General features: G+C 48.6%; 1 protein-coding gene across 9 annotated transcripts in view; it reads left to right on the forward strand.

Moving 5' to 3' along the window:
- SLC26A11 (solute carrier family 26 member 11) overlaps positions 1-15,757 on the forward strand; it is a 33,445-nt gene that overhangs the window by 10,507 nt on the left and 7,181 nt on the right. For 6 of the 9 annotated variants that reach the window (XM_063617332.1, XM_063617338.1, XM_063617336.1 and 3 more), the window contains 5 exons: positions 7,746-7,921; positions 8,339-8,411; positions 11,227-11,351; positions 11,559-11,609; positions 14,910-14,970. In XM_063617332.1, the coding sequence (XP_063473402.1) occupies positions 7,746-7,921; positions 8,339-8,411; positions 11,227-11,351; positions 11,559-11,609; positions 14,910-14,970 (486 nt within the window). The remainder of the gene's footprint in view (positions 1-7,745; positions 7,922-8,338; positions 8,412-11,226; positions 11,352-11,558; positions 11,610-14,909; positions 14,971-15,757) is intronic. The other 3 variants (XM_063617339.1, XM_063617337.1, XM_055240733.2) reach the window with 1 other exon arrangement.

Consider the following 15,757-nt stretch of genomic DNA (forward strand, 5'->3'; position numbering starts at 1 on the left):
CTTTTAAGTTGTCAAAACATCGTAATGTACAGAAACTTCAGAAACATTTACAGTGTAGGGCTGCTGACTCCTTTCTCCCCAGTGTGTGTAGCATTGTCTTGGGAAACTACTTAAAAAGCTTTTGGCCGGGCGCGGTGGCTCACGCTTGTAATCCCAGCACTTTGGGAGGCCGAGGCGGGCGGATCACAAGGTCAGGAGATCGAGACCACGGTGAAACCCCGTCTCTACTAAAAAATACAAAAAATTAGCCGGGCGTGGTGGCGGGCGCCTGTAGTCCCAGCTGCTCGGAGAGGCTGAGGCAGGAGAATGGCGTGAACCCGGGAGGCGGAGCTTGCAGTGAGCCGAGATTGCGCCACTGCACTCCAGCTTGGGCGACAGAGCGAGACTCTGTCTCAAAAAAAAAAAAAAGCTTTTGATTCTTACAACAGCTTTGAGGATGAGTTTATTATTTTCTCCATTTTGTCAATGAGGAAAGTGAACCTCTGAAAGATGAAAAATAAAACAGAACTTCTCAAGACCACACGGCTGAGAGGAGGCAGAACAAGGACTTCACCCGAGTCATCTGCCTTTTTTTCTGAATGGTCTGTCTAGAAGTGTGTCAATTTTATGATCCTCTCAAAGAATCAACTTTTGGTTTCAGGGAAGAGAATATTACCCAGAAAAAAGAGTATCATTCCAAAAGAAAATTATAATTCTGTATGTTTTTATACTAAAAAACAGAGCTTCAAAATATATGAAACAATAACTGGTAAGTAAGAAAGGAAAATAGACAAAGTCATAGTTATAGCTGAACTTATTTCAACATTCTTCTTTTAATAATCAACAAAACAAGTAGCACTTTGGCCTACCAAAGTGCTGAGACACCACACCCAGCCTCCTATCTTTTTACTTTTAATGTATTTAATCGATTTGTGTTCTTGTGTTTAATGCTATGTTTTATGGGCAGCATATAGATGGGATTTGTTTTTAATCTGATAATCTCTGCCTTTTAATTGGGATGTTGTGCCATTTATATTTAATGTGATTATTGGTACGTTTGAGTTTAGATCTACCATGTTGCTGTTTGTTTCCTTTTGCTTTTGTTTTCTAGTTCATTGATTTCTGATTGGGGCTTTATTATTTCCTTTCTTCTATTTATTTTGAGTTAACTTTATCCTTTTTTTTTTTTTTTCAAAAAAATTTTTTTTGAGACGGAGTTTCGCTCTTGTCCCCCAGGTTGGAGTGCAGTGGCATGATCTCGGCTCACTGCAACCTCCACTTCCCGGGTTCAAGTGATTCTTCTGCCTCAGCCTCCCAAGTAGCTGGGATTACAGGTGTGTGCCACTATGCCTGGCTAATTTTTTGTATTTTTAGTAAAGACGGAGTTTCACCATGTTGGCCAGGCTGGTCTTGAACTCCTTACCTCAGGTGATCCACCCACCTGGGCCTCCCAAAGTGCTGGGATTACAGGCGTGAGCCACTGTGCCCGGGCTTTTTTTTTTTTTCAGATTCTTTTTTTTTTTTTTTTTTTTATTATACTTTAGGGTTTTAGGGTACATGTGCACAATGTGCAGGTTTGTTACATATGTATCCATGTGCCGTGTTGATTTCCTGCACCCATTAACTCGTCATTTAGCATTAGGTGTATCTCCAAATGCTGTCCCTCCCCCCTCCCCCCACCCCACAACAGTCCCCGGTGTGTGATGTTCCCCTTCCTGTGTCCATGAGTTCTCATTGTTCAATTCCCACCTATGAGTGAGAACATGCGGTGTTTGGTTTTTTGTCCTTGCGATAGTTTACTGAGAATGATGTTTTCCAGTTTCATCCATGTCCCTACAAAGGACACGAACTCATCATTTTTTATGGCTGCATAGTATTCTTTTTTCAGATTCTTAAGGTGGAAGCCTGGGTCTTTGATTTGAGACCTTCCTTCTTTTCTAATATGGTTGTTTAAATGCTGTAAATTTCACTCCTAGCACTACTTTAGCTGCATCCCACAATTTTGATATATGTGCTGTTTTTAAATTTTCATTCAGTTCTAAATACTTTGTGATTTCTATTTTGACTTCTCCTTTGACCTGTGGATTATTTAGAAGTGGATTATATGATTTCTCCTGTGAACCATGGGAGTTATTTAGTTTCCAAATAGTTGGGGATTTCCCAATTAGTACTTTGCCATTGATTTCTAATTTAGTTCCATTGTGATAACAAAATGTACTTTGTGATTTAAATCTGTTTTCCTTTATTGAGAGTTGTATTATGGCCCTGAATATGGTCTATCTTAGTGAATATTCCGTGTGTGCTTGAGAACATGTTTTCTGCCATTGTTGGGTGGAGTGTTCTGTAAATGTCAGTTAGGTCTAGTTGGTTATCTCAGGCTACTATATTCTTGCTGATTTTCTTTCTACTTGTTTTGTTGATTATTAAAAGAAGAATGTTGAAATAAGTTCAGCTATAACTATGACTTTGTCTATTTTCCTTTCTTACTTACCAGTTATTGTTTCATATATTTTGAAGCTCTGTTTTTTAGTATAAAAACATACAGAATTGGCCGGGCGTGGTGGCTCACGCCTGTAATCCAGCACTTTGGGAGGCCGAGGCGGGCGGATCACGAGGTCAGGAGATCGAAACCATCCTGGCTAACACAGTGAAACCCCGTCTCTACTAAAAATACAAAAAATCAGCCGGGCGCGGTAGCGGGCGCCTGTAGTCCCAGCTACTCCGGAGGCTGAGGCAGGAGAATGGCACGAACCCGGGAGGCGGAGCTTGCAGTGAGCCGAGATCGCGCCACTGGACTCCAGCCTGGGCGACAGAGCCAGACTCTGTCTCGAAAAAAAAAAAAAAAAAAATACAGAATTATAATTTTCTTTTGGAATGATATTCTTTTTTCTGGGTAATATTCTCTTCCCTGAAATCTACTTTCATACTAAGAGAGCTACTCCAGCTTTCTTTAGTGTTAGCATATCTTTTCCCATCTTTTTACTTTTTTTTTTTTTTTTTGAGACAGAATATCCCTCTGTTGCCCAGGCTGGAGTGCAATGGTGTGATCTTGGCTCACTGCAACCTCCACCTCCCAGGTTCAAGCAATTGTTGTGCCTCAGCCTCCCAAGTAGCTGGAATTACAGGCTTGCACCACCAAGCCCAGCTAATTTTTGTATTTTTAGTAGCAATGAGGTTTTGCCATGTTGGCCAGCCTGGTCTCAAATTCCTGGCCTCAAGTAATCCACCTGCCTTGGCCTACCAAAGTGCTGAGACACCACACCCAGCCTCCTATCTTTTTACTTTTAACGTATTTAATCGATTTGTGTTCTTGTGTTTAATGCTATGTTTTATGGGCAGCATATAGATGGGATTTGTTTTTAATCTGATAATCTCTGCCTTTTAATTGGGATGTTATGCCATTTATATTTAATGTGATTATTGGTACGTTTGAGTTTAGATCTACCATGTTGCTGTTTGTTTCCTGTTTGTCTCATTTGTTCTTTGTTCCCTTTTTCCCCTCCTTCTACCTCTGTTAGATTATTTTTTATGATTCCATTTTGTATCCTTTATTGGCTGATTAGCTGTAACTGCTATATTTAGTTTTTGTTTGTTTGTTTCTAAGTGGCTGCTTTAAGGTTTGTGGTAAACATCTTTATCTTGCTACAGTATACATTAAACTTCGACTTCATGTGATATAAGAACCTTATAACAGGCCAGGTGCAGTGGCTCACACCTGTAATCCTAGCACTTTGGGAGGCTGAGGGAGGCAGATTGTCTGAGCTCAGGAGTTCAAGACCATCCTGGGCAACATGGCGAAACCCCATCTCTACCAAAAATACAAAAAATTAGCCAGGCATGGTGGTGCATGCCTGTAATCCCAGCTACTGGGGAGGCTGAGGTGGGAGGATTGCTTGAACCTGGAAGACAGAGATTGCAGTGAGCCAAGATCCGTCACTGAAGCTGCAAACTCCTGGGCTCAAGTAATTCTCCTGCCTCAGCCTCCTGAGTAGCTTGGTCTATAGGCATGCACCACCACATCTGGCTAATTTTTAAAATTTTTTTATAGAAACGGGCTGTGTTGCTCAGGCCGATCAAAGATTCTTGGCCTCAAGTGATGCTCCTGCCTCAGCCAACCAAAGTGCTGAGATCGCAGACGTGAGCCACCATTCCCTGCAGGAACAAAGTCTTTTATATTTATCCACGTAGTCACTGTTTCTGGTGCTCTTAATTTGTTTGTACAAATCCAGATTTCCATCTGGTATCATTTTCCTTCTACCTGAAGGACTTTATTTTTTCTTCTGTTGCAGGCCTGTTGGTGATTAATTCTTTCAGCTTTTTTTTTTTTTTTTTTAAGAGACAAGATTCACTCTGTCACCCAGGCTGGAATGCAGTGGTGCAATTATAGTTCACTGCAGCCTTGAACTCCTAGACTCAAGCAGTCCTCCTGCCTCAGCCTCCTGAGTGGCTGGGACGATAGGCATGCCTCACCACACCTGGATAATTTTTTATTTTTACTTTTTATAGAGATGGTGTCTTCCTACATTGCCCAGGCTGGTATCTAACTCCTGGGCTCAAGGGATCCTCCCACTTTGGCTTCCCAAAGTGTTGGGATTACAGGCGTGAGCCACTACTCCTGGTCTTCTTTCAACTTTTGACTTTCGTATGTCTGAAAGTCTATTTTGCCTTCATTTTTCAAAGATAGTTTTGCTGGTTATAGAATTCTAGACTTTTTTTTTTCTTTCAGTACTTTTTAAAAAAAAAAACTATTTATTTATTTTTTTATTTTGAGACAGCGTCTCGCTGTGTCACCCAGGCTGGAGTGCAGTGGCATGATCTTGGCTCACTGCAACCTCTGCCTTCCGGATTCAAGTGATTCTCCTATCTCAGCCTCCTGAGCTGGGATTACAGGCGCCTGCCACCATGCCCAGCTAATTTTTGTATTTTTAGTAGAGGCAGAGCTTCACCGTGTTGGCCAGGCTGGTCTCGAATTCCTGACTTCAGGTGATCCAGCTGCCTCGGCCTCCCAAAATGCTGGGATTACAGGTGTGAGCTACTGTGCCTAGCCTCGATTTGAATCTTTTAAAATGTATTTTCTACATCTTAACAGTTGCAATCTTCTCATTTTTTTAAGTATATGGAATTTGGTTACAGTTATTCTTTTAATGTCCTATTAACTAAATTACATTTGGTTACCGTTACTCTTTTAATGTCCTGTTAATTCTGTCATCTTTAACTATGTTACTTTTGTAACATATGTTACTTTTTTATTTTTTATTTTTATTTTTTGAGACAGAGTCTCACTGTGTCACCCAGGCTAGAATACAGTGGCATGATCATGGTTCACTGCAGCCTCAACCTCCCAGGCTCAAGTGATCATCCCACCTGAGCCCCCAAGTAGCTGGGACTACAGGCATAGGCCACCAAGCTCAACTAAGTTTTTATTTTTTGTAGAGACAGTGTCTCACTAATTTGCTCAGGCTGTCCTCAAACTCCTGGGCTCAAGCGATCCTCCTGACTTGGCCTCCCAAAGTGTTGGGATTACAGGCATGGGCCAGTGCACCCAGCCATATTTTCCTGCTTCTTTGCATGCCTAGTAATTTTTGTTTGGATGGTTGCTAGACTTTGTGAGTTTGAGGTTATTGCGTGCTGGATATTTTTGTATTCTATAAATCTTCTTGAGCTTTATTCTGGGATACAGTTAAGTGACTTAGGACAGTTTGATCCATTTAGGTCTTACTTTTAAGCTTTGTGAGCTGGACCAGAGCAGTGTTCATTCTAGGGCAAGCCTAATCTGGCCCACCACTTGATTTTGTAAATAAAGTTTTGTTGGAAAGTCACTCCCATTCATTTACATTGTCAATGTCAGCTTTTATGCAATAATAACAGACTTGAGTAGTTGCACCAGAGACTTTATGGCCCACAAAGCAAAAAGTTTTTAGTATTTAACCCTTTACAGAAAAAATTTGCCAACCCCAGGCCTTGGGCTAATCTTCCCCACTGCTGAGGTAAAACCCTCTGGAGTCCCTGATGCTCCATGAATTATGAGGGTTTTTCACTCTGGTGTGAGTCCTTGGGATTCTCCCTTGTAACTCTCTTTGTGACTCTTCCCCACTGTGGGTTTGGGTAATTTTCGCCCAGCTTTGCCTCGACCGGTTCTCTGCTGCACACCCGAGGGCACCTCTGCAGATCTCTGCAGCTCTGTCTCTGGCTGCCCTCTCTGCTCCTGTGACCTTGCTGTCAGCTCCAGCCGCAGGCCTCCTCAGACTCCCTCCCAGCATTGCCTCCTGAACTCAGGGAGACCCCTGGGCTCTGCTAGGGGGTCCCCTCTGTGGGGAAAGGAAAGAGAGATCAGCCTGTTACTGTGGCTATATAGAAGGAAGTAGACATAAGAGACTCCATTTAGTTCTGTATTTGAGATGCTGTTAATCTGTGACCCTACCCCCAACCTTGTCCTTGCAAGAGACATGTGCTGTGGTGACTTAAGGTTAAAAGGATTTTGGGCGGTGCAGAATGTGCTTTGTTAAACAAGTGCCTAAAGGCTGCTTATGGTTAAAGGTCATCACCGGCCGGGCGCGGTGGCTCACGCTTGTAATCCCAGCACTTTGGGAGGCCGAGGCGGGCGGATCACGAGGTCAGGAGATCGAGACCACGGTGAAACCCCGTCTCTACTAAAAAAACACACACAAAAAAAATTAGCCGGGCGTGGTGGCGGGTGCCTGTAGTCCCAGCTACTCAGAGAGGCTGAGGCAGGAGAATGGCGTGAACCTGGGAGGCGGAGCTTGCAGTGAGCCGAGACTGCGCCACTGCACTCCAGCCTGGGCGACAGAGCGAGACTCCGTCTCAAAAAAAAAAAAAAAAAAAAAAAAAGGTCATCACCATTCTCTTAAATCTAGAGAAAAAGAAAAACATTTGTCTCCTGCCCGTCCCTGGGCGATGGAACATCTCCAGGTAAAACCCTTTGTGTGCTTTGTTTACTGAGTAAGGAGAAAACCGCCTTTAGGAATAAGGTGGGGCTTGCTGGAGCAATACTGCTAAAAGGTTTATGGAGATGTTCGCATATGCATCTCAAGGTAAAGATAATTATGAATAAATACTAAGGGAACTCAGAGGCCAGGGCCGGTGTAGGTCCTCTGTAAGCACAGCACCGGTCCCCTGGGCCCCGCTTTTCCTTCTCTACACTTTGTCTCTGTGTCTTATTCCTTTTCTCAAGTCTTTCGTCCCACCTAACGAGAAGCACCCACAGGTGTGGAGGGGCAGGCCACCCCTTCACCCTCCATACACATGGGGACCATCAGGGAAACCGCAGGCAGCCGGCAGGGCAGCGACAGACTCACCTCCCTTGTTTCCCTGTGGCCGTCATGCCCGCTGTCCCGCGTCTTAGTGGCCGTCATGCCTGCTGTCCTGCATCTTGGAGGCCATTGTTTCTGTTGTTTGGGGAAGGGGGTACATCTGGTTTCTTCCTCCTTTGCGCTTTGAGGTGGATGTGCCCTGGGCACCTGATTACAGAGAGTCTTTGCCATGGTGCACGGTGTCCAGTCACCTGGAGCTCGGCAGCAGGTGGCTTGTGCACCTGTCCGCAGCCTGCAGCTCTGCCATCCCACCTGCTCATGCTGCCACATAGCACTCATGTCTGTGCTGTGTTTCCCAGAGTGCAGAGTGAGGACTGTGGCCCGGTGGGGGCATCTTCTGCCCCTGGGGTGTCTGCCCCAGTAACCTAGAGGCAGCCACGCTACCCCACGCTTGCCGGAAGCAGGGTCTTGGACGTACCTCTCCTTCTCTCCTAGCTCGCAACGCCCTGGTGGTCTCCTTCGCGGCCCTGGTTGCATACTCCTTCGAGGTGACTGGATACCAGCCTTTCATCCTAACAGGGGAGACAGCTGAGGGGCTCCCTCCAGTCCGGATCCCGCCCTTCTCAGTGACCACAGCCAATGGGACGATCTCCTTCACCGAGATGGTGCAGGTGGGCAGAGCCGGGAACCAGGATGGCGTGGCTGAGGCTGCAGTGGCCCCTGGCCTGGCCCCTACCCTGATGCGTCTCCTGGGTGCCAGGGGGTCTGAGGTCAGTTAGGACAGCTGAGTCCTCAGGAAGGGACATCTCAGTTATTCAAGAATCCCAGGTTGGACGCAAGCTCAGCGAGCTCAGGGATGTGCGTTTGTGGTCAGGGCTGCTTCTCCTGTTTTGGACTCGAGCTGAGGATGAATTTGCTGTGTTCCTCCCAGCACCTGGCGCCTCTTCAGACAAGGAGGCACATCCTGCAGCTGACAAGCACTTGCTCCTGTTACCTGTGGGGCTGGGTGGGTCCTTGCTGCTTTCATAGGTCACTGCCGGGTCCTACCCCTTAGGAAGGCCACTCACCATCCCTCTCTCCTCTCTCAGGACATGGGGGCCGGGCTGGCCGTGGTGCCCCTGATGGGCCTCCTGGAGAGCATTGCGGTGGCCAAAGCCTTCGGTAAGACACCTGTCACCCACGCCCCAGGTCTCCCTGTGCACCGGCTAGGCTAGGCCTGCCTGCTTTCTAGCTTGCCTTTATCTGTTACTAGTTTTAGAAATTTGAATTCATATCCAGGTAATACATGCTCATGATAGAGATATACGTATTATGTATATATGATAAAACTGGATCTGTAATGAGGCCTCGCCCTCCCACCCCATGGTGTGCTGGTGTGTGTTGTAACAGCCTCTGCTCTTTGTGGAAATAAAAAGTCTTGCTTCGTGGCGCTTGCCAATGTCCATGATGTAAATGCTACTGTCTGATTTTAAGGTAACGTCACTGAAAGGGGAGTTTGCACATGGAGCTGGGTTGAGATCTACATGAACAGCCATATTCTATGGCGTCTCCACCATGTAGATACAGTGGATGCAAATAACCTCATCAGTAGTAGCCAAATGCCAAATAAATTAGGAAGTGATGAGCTTTAAGTATTATCCTTGGGCCAGGCATGGTGGCCCAGGCCTGTAATCCCAACACTTTGGGAGGCTGAGACGGGAGGATCGCTTGAACTCAGGAGTTTGAAACCCACCTAGGCAACATAACGAGACCTCATTTCTATTAAAAATAAAACTTAGCCGGGCATGGAGCACACCTGCGGTACCAGCTGCTCAGGAGGCTGAGGCAGGAGGATCACTTGAGTCCAGGAGGTTGAGGTGGCATTGAGCTGTGATAGTGCACTGCACTCCAGCCTGGGCAGCAGAACAAAATCCTGTATTATCTGTTTAATTGAAAGTTTTAATTTAATTAATAATAATGGCTATGTTTAGTAATACGCTCACAAAACTCCTAAACATTGAGCAACATGCTTTATTCAGCTGGCTCAGCCCATCGGCCAGCCCCTCCTCGCCCCCGGGGAGGCAGGGAACCCTTCATCTCCTTCAGTGTCTGTTTTGAGTCAGCATCTCTAGATTCACTCCTTGCAGTTCCGTCCTTCATTCACTCCACCCCTGCCAGCTTTGTATTGTCTGTGCGGATGACACCTTCATTCTGTCTTGTCACCGTCATTTAGTCCATCTTGCATTTGGGTTTATGTTGATTCTAAAGGTTAAAGCTCAGTTACCAGTGTATGTTACTGTGACCGTGTAAATCGTGTTTACTGCCTAGCCCAGGCTGTGCCAAGATAAAGTTCCTTCTCCAAAGTCCCAGTGCTCTAACTCTTACTCCCTTCAAAGGAGATTCTTTTTATTTTTTGCAGACGGGGTCTCGCTCTGTGGCCCAGGCTGGAGTGCAGTGGCACAATCTCTGCTCACTGCAACCTCCACTTCCCAGGTTTAAGCAATTCTCATGCCTCAGTCTCCCAGGTAGCTGGGATTACCGGCGTGCACCACCATGCCCAGCTAATATTCTATACTTTTAGTAGAAACAGGGTCTCACTATGTTGGCCAGGCTGGTCTCGAACTCTTGGTCTCAAGTGATCTGCCCACCTTGGCCTCCCAGTAATTTTTTTTTTTTTTTTGAGATAGTGTTTCACTCTTGTTGCCCACGCTGGAGTGCAATGGTATGATCTCGGCTCACTGCAACCTCCACTCCCCGGGTTCAAGCAATTCTCCGCCTCAGCCTCCCAAGTAGCTGGGATTACAGGTGTGTACCACCAAGCCCGGCTAATTTTATATTTTTAATAGAGAGGGTGTTTCTCCATGTTGATCAGGCTGGTCTCAAACTCCTGACCTCAGGTAATCCACCCGCCTCAGCTTCCCAAAGTGCTGGGATTACAGGAGTGAGCCACCGTGCCCGGCCCTCCAGTAATTTTTTAATTGTAGAGACAAGGTCTCACTTTGTGGCCCAGGCTGACCTCAAACTCCTGAGTTCAAGTGATCCTCCTGCCTCGGCTTTCAAAAGTGCTAGGATTACAGGCCTGAGCCATCGTGCCTGGCCAGTTTTTACATTTCTAAGTGGTTGGAAAAAGTCCAAATAATAATAATATTTTGTGACATGTGAAAAGTATATGAAATCCAGATCTCATGTTTACAAATAAACTCAATTGGAGCATGGCTGTGCCACTTGGGGATGTACTGTCCGTGGCTGCTTTCGTGGAACCACAGCCGAGTTGCGTAGCTGCAGCAGTGACTACAGGGCCCACAAAGCCTAAAATATTGACAAGCTGGTCCCTTACAGAAAAGCTGGCCCTTTATAGAAAAGTTTGCCAACCTCAGCCAGGCGTGGTGGCTCAGGCCTGTAATCCCAGCACTTTGGGAAGCCGAGGCAGGCGGATCACAAGGTCAGGAGATCGAGACCATCCTGGCTAACACGGTGAAACCTCCGTCTCTACTAAAAATACAAAAAATTAGCTGGGCGTGTTGGCGGGCGCCTGTAGTCCCAGCTCCTTGGGAGGTTGAGGCAGGAGAATGGCATGAACCCAGGAGGTGGAGCTTGCAGTGAGCCGAGATTGCGCCACTGCACTCCAGCCTGGGCAGCAGAACAAGATCCTGTATTATCTGTTTAATTGAAAGTTTTAACTTAATTGGTAATAATGGCTGTGTTTATTAATATACATTCATTGTAGAAAATGTCAAAAGTGCAGAAATGAGTAAAGAAGAGACAAATCACCCATAATCCCTTTTACTACCACAATTAACTACTGCTTCCATGTTTTCTTGTTGTTGTTTGAGACAGGGTCTCACTCTGTCACCCAGACTGGAGTGCAGTGGCATGATCTCATCTCACTGCAGCCTCAGCCTCCTAGGCTCAAACCATCCTCCCACCTCAGCGTCCTGAATATCTGGGACTATAAGCACACACCACCATGCCTGGCTAATTTTTGTATTTTTTGTAGAGATGAGATTTTGCCATGTTGCCCAGGCTGGTCTCGAACTCCTGGGCTCAAGCGATCCTCCTGCCTTGGCCTCCCAAAGTGCTGCGATTACAGCTGTGAGCCACCGTACCTGGCCTGATTACATGGTACTGTACCTCTTTCCACTCTGTGATACATTCAAGCACATGTTTACATGCGCATATATGTGAATATTGTAGATGTGTATTCATATAGTTACATTTACAAAACTTATTGCCTTATGTAGAAATTCATAATCTGTTTTTCATTTTGTGAAGACTTTTTGAGCGATGTTGAATATCAGTGACCAGGTCTTTACTGTTGGTTCCCTTTAGCGTCTCAGAATAATTACCGCATCGATGCCAACCAGGAGCTGCTGGCCATCGGTAAGACCCCAACCGCAGAGAAGACCCCAGCTGTGGGCCTCCAGGGGCCCAGGCCTGCCCCTCTGTGTCTCGTGCATCGTAGGAAGCCCATGATGGTGGTGATGAACTGGGAGGGCAAAGGTGGCCCCAGATGGGCTCTTCTGGAATATTTTGTTTTGTTTTGGGTTTTTGAGATGGAGTCTCACTGTGTTGCCCAGGCAGGAATGCAGTGGCGCGATCTCAGCTCACTACAACCTCTGCCTCCTGGGTTCAAGCGATTCTCCTGCCTCAGCCTCCCAAGTAGCTGGGATTACAGGCATGTGCCACCATGCATGGCTAAGTTTTGTGTTTTTAGTAGAGACAGGGTTTCACCATGTTGGCCAGGCTGGTCTCAAACTCCCGACCACAGGTGATCTGCCTGCCTCGGCCTCCCAAAGTGCTGAGGTTACAGGCATGAGCTACCGTACCTGGCTCTTCTGGAATATTAACAAGGACTCATTCCCAGACCTCCACACTGCTCAGTTTAACCCTTAAGAACAAGGAGCTGACATCTGTTGTCTGTTCTACCACTTATTGAGCACCTGCTGTGTACCCGACCCTGAGGTCTGTGGCCTTGGCCTAGATCCAGGAACACCTGGAATGTCCCACCTCGGGGAGGGAGCGCCCAGGGCCGGGGGTCGAGAGGGGAAGGCTGTGGTCAGGGGAATCCAGAGGAGTCTTCTGATTGTGCCCATACCCTGCCTTGTGCCCGTACCCTGATTGTGCCCGCACCACACCCTGCACTGTGCCCAGGCAGGGGCAGGTGGATTCATGAAGACTCGGGGGCCCCAAGTTGCCTGCCTGTGGATGGGGGTCATGCCCGCCTTCACGGTTTAGTTCCCTCTTGCTATGTCTCTGCGGGCTGACTTCTTAGTGGTATCTTTCGAGACCACAGTGTGAATCTTTTTTGTGTGTGTGCGAGACTGAATCTTACTTTGTCGCCCAGGCTGGAATGCAGTGGTGCAGTCTCAGCTCACTGCAACCTCTGCCTTCTGGGTTCATCTGATTCTCCCACCTCAGCCTCCCGAGTAACTGAGACTACAGGCTCGTGCCACCATGCCTGGCTACTTTTTGTATTTTTAGTAGAGACGGGGTTTCACCATATTGATCAGGCTGGTCTCGAACTCCTGACCTCATGATCCGCCTGCCTCGGCCTCCCAAAGTGCTGGGATTACAGGCATGAGCCACTGCGCCCGGCCCAGTGTGAATCTTAAATTCAGTTATCGTGACTGAATCGTGGGTCCTGGGCCTTCCTGCCTTTCCTTCTCGCCCCTCATGAGACTGGCACACCATGGGCTTCTTCCCAAGGGGTGTCCACCCTGACAATTTCACGAGAGCCATTTGGCTTCTTGACAGCAAAGTGAGTGACCCAGGTTGGGTCACAAAGGGACGTTGCCCGGGCTCCTCTCTGAGCCATGGAGAGTGGGGCATTGTCCAGTTGAGTGGCAGAGCTTGGGCTTCCTAGGAATCACGCACTCTCAGGCTGAGAAAATCCACGGCCTCCCCGTAGCCCCCACCAGTAAATCTTCCAAATGTGATTCCCCAGAGCATCCCACTCCCATTACTTTACTTAATATTATTATTATTTGAGATGGAGTCTTGCTGTGTCGCCCAGGCTGGAGTGCAGTGGCACGGTCTTGGCTTCCTGCAACCTCCGTCTCCTAGGTTCAAGCGATTCTCCTGCCTCAGCCTCCTGAGTAGCTGGGATTACAGGCACCTGTCCCTGAGCCCGGCTGATTTTTGTATTTTTAGTAGGATGAGGTTTTGCCATGTTGGCCAGTCTGGTCTCAAGCTGCTGACCTCTGGTGATCCGCCTGCGTTGGCCTCCCAAAGTGCTAGGGTTACAGGCCTAAGCCACAGCCCCTGGCCCTATTCCCACTACTTTAAAAATATCACAGAACTATTCTGACGGCACGCCGAGTTCCAGGGATACAACACAGACTGAGCGAAGGTCAAGGTTACTATGGCAGCCATGGGATTCCTTGATCTCAGATAGTCCAGGTAGGCCTCAGCAGCCGCACAGCAAGAAGCTGGCTGACGTGAGCCCAGGAAGGCCAGGCTGAGTGGGGTCGCCCTGGTCAGCTTCGGCTCACAGAGTTAGGTCCCCAGCCCAAGCTGTTGCAGAGTGAGGATGATCCCATGCAGCCTGTGGTCACCGTGGGCCTTTGCCGAGCCCTCCCACGCCTGCGTTTCCTTGCCCTAGCCCCTCTCTCTCAGGGCTGTGAGCTGGGCCATGTCACCCGGCATGCCCTGATACTGAGTTGGCCCCAGCCCGAGCCACCTTGAGAGCAGGCCCTGCACCTGTGAGACCGGAGACCCCACTGTGGGTCTTCACGAGCAGGAGGGATTCTGGTCTTAGTGATGCCCCAGGTGAGACAGATGCTGGTGGGAGCATGGGTCAGCCTGAGCAGTGATCCCCATTCTTGAGCCCCAGCGATGCTGTGGGTGCTGGGTTTGCAAGGAACTGGGTGGAGAACTGTGGGCAGCCACTGACCTCCCGAGCACGTAGGGTTTGTCTTACGGGCACTTTTATCTCAGCTGTCACCGCCTCCTGGGCAGTGAGATGCTCCCCTCTGTGCTGCATGGGGAAGGCATGTCCTGGTCACACAGGAGAGGCCGGGTGAGAAGTGTTTGAAAGCTAGGATCTGGCCAGGCATGGTGGCTCACTCCTGTAATCCCAGCCCTTTGGGAGGCTGAGGTGGATGGATCACCTGAGGTCAGGCATTTGAGATCAGCCTGGCCAACATGGCAAAACCCCGTCTCTACTAAAAATGGAAAAATTAACTGGGTGTGGTGGCACATGCCTGTAGTACCAGCACTTTGGGAAGCCAAGGCGGGTGGATCACCTGAGGTCAGGAGTTTGAGACCAGCCTGGCCAACATGGCAAAACTCTGTCTCTACTAAAAATACAAAAATTAGCTGGGCGTGGTGGTGTGTGCCTGTAATCCCAGCTACTCAGGAGGCTGAGGCAGGAGAATCGCTTGAACTGAGAGGCAGAGCCTGCAGTGAGCTGAGATTGTGCCACTGCATTCCAGCCTGGGCAACAGAGCCAGACTCTGTCTCAAAAAAAAAAAAAAAAAAAAAAAGGCTGGGCTTTACGTCTGCAAGAGTGTGGCCTGTTTTCTTCCTTCCCTGAAGGAGTGCGCAGGCTCAGGCCCCCAGGATGATTCTCCCGAGCCCTGCCTTCCTGCCTCCCTTCTGGGTTTTTTCCCCCTCGCCATCTCCTTTCCCTCCATCCTGTGTGCCTCCCTCCACGATCAGCCTGTCTTGCCTCCTCCCCAGGTCTCACCAACATGTTGGGCTCCCTCGTCTCCTCCTACCCGGTCACAGGCAGCTTTGGGCGGTGAGTGACCTGTCCTCCTCTTCTGTTTGCCCACGTTGGATGCCTTTACGTAGTTATGCTGACGAGGATTCTGCCTGCCCTGACCCCGGCGCCCTGTCCTCTGCTGTGAACTCTCCGTGGAGAGGCAGGGCTGGGGGTCACCCCACTGTCTGCCAGGGTGTCCTCTGTTTCTTTACTCTCATAGATAGTCCTGCAGTTTCATACTGGAAAGTTCCACTGGGCATTGTGGTACACCCTTTTTATCCCATTTACTCCGGAGGCGGAAGCAGGAGAATTGCTTGAGCCCAGCAGGTTGAGGCTGCAGTGAGTTGTGACTGCACCACTGCACTCCAGCCTGGGCAACAGAACGAGACTCCATCTCTAAAACAAATACTAGAAAGTTCCCAGCACACCAAAGCCCTCCTAGCTCCTGGTGCCAGAGTCAATTCCTAAAAGGATGTGGAGAGAGGAAGGGCTTCAGCTCTGCCCTGAAGAAGCCAGGCATAAGGCTTAGCTCAGACGCCCTAGGGCCCCTCCTCAGTCAGGACAACAGGATGGAGGTGACCTGTGGCTTAAAGGAGAGAAGGAGGCGTCGCCTGGCAGTGCCCATCCCCTTGCCCTGCTGGGTATGCGGGCCCCACCTGGTTGGGGGCAGGAGACAAAGCAGGAACCCAAAAGGATGTGCTTCCTGAGCTGCTTCCTATGGTCGGGGTGGCCTGAGCGCAGCTGTCTGTTACTGCACCCTAAGTCTGTCTGTCTTGGCCCCCTTGCCGTCCCCGCCTGCTTCCCGAGCCGTGCTGGCAGCTGA

The sequence above is a fragment of the Symphalangus syndactylus genome, chromosome 14 (assembly GCF_028878055.3).
Source record: "Symphalangus syndactylus isolate Jambi chromosome 14, NHGRI_mSymSyn1-v2.1_pri, whole genome shotgun sequence".
Taxonomy (NCBI): Eukaryota; Metazoa; Chordata; class Mammalia; order Primates; family Hylobatidae; genus Symphalangus; species Symphalangus syndactylus.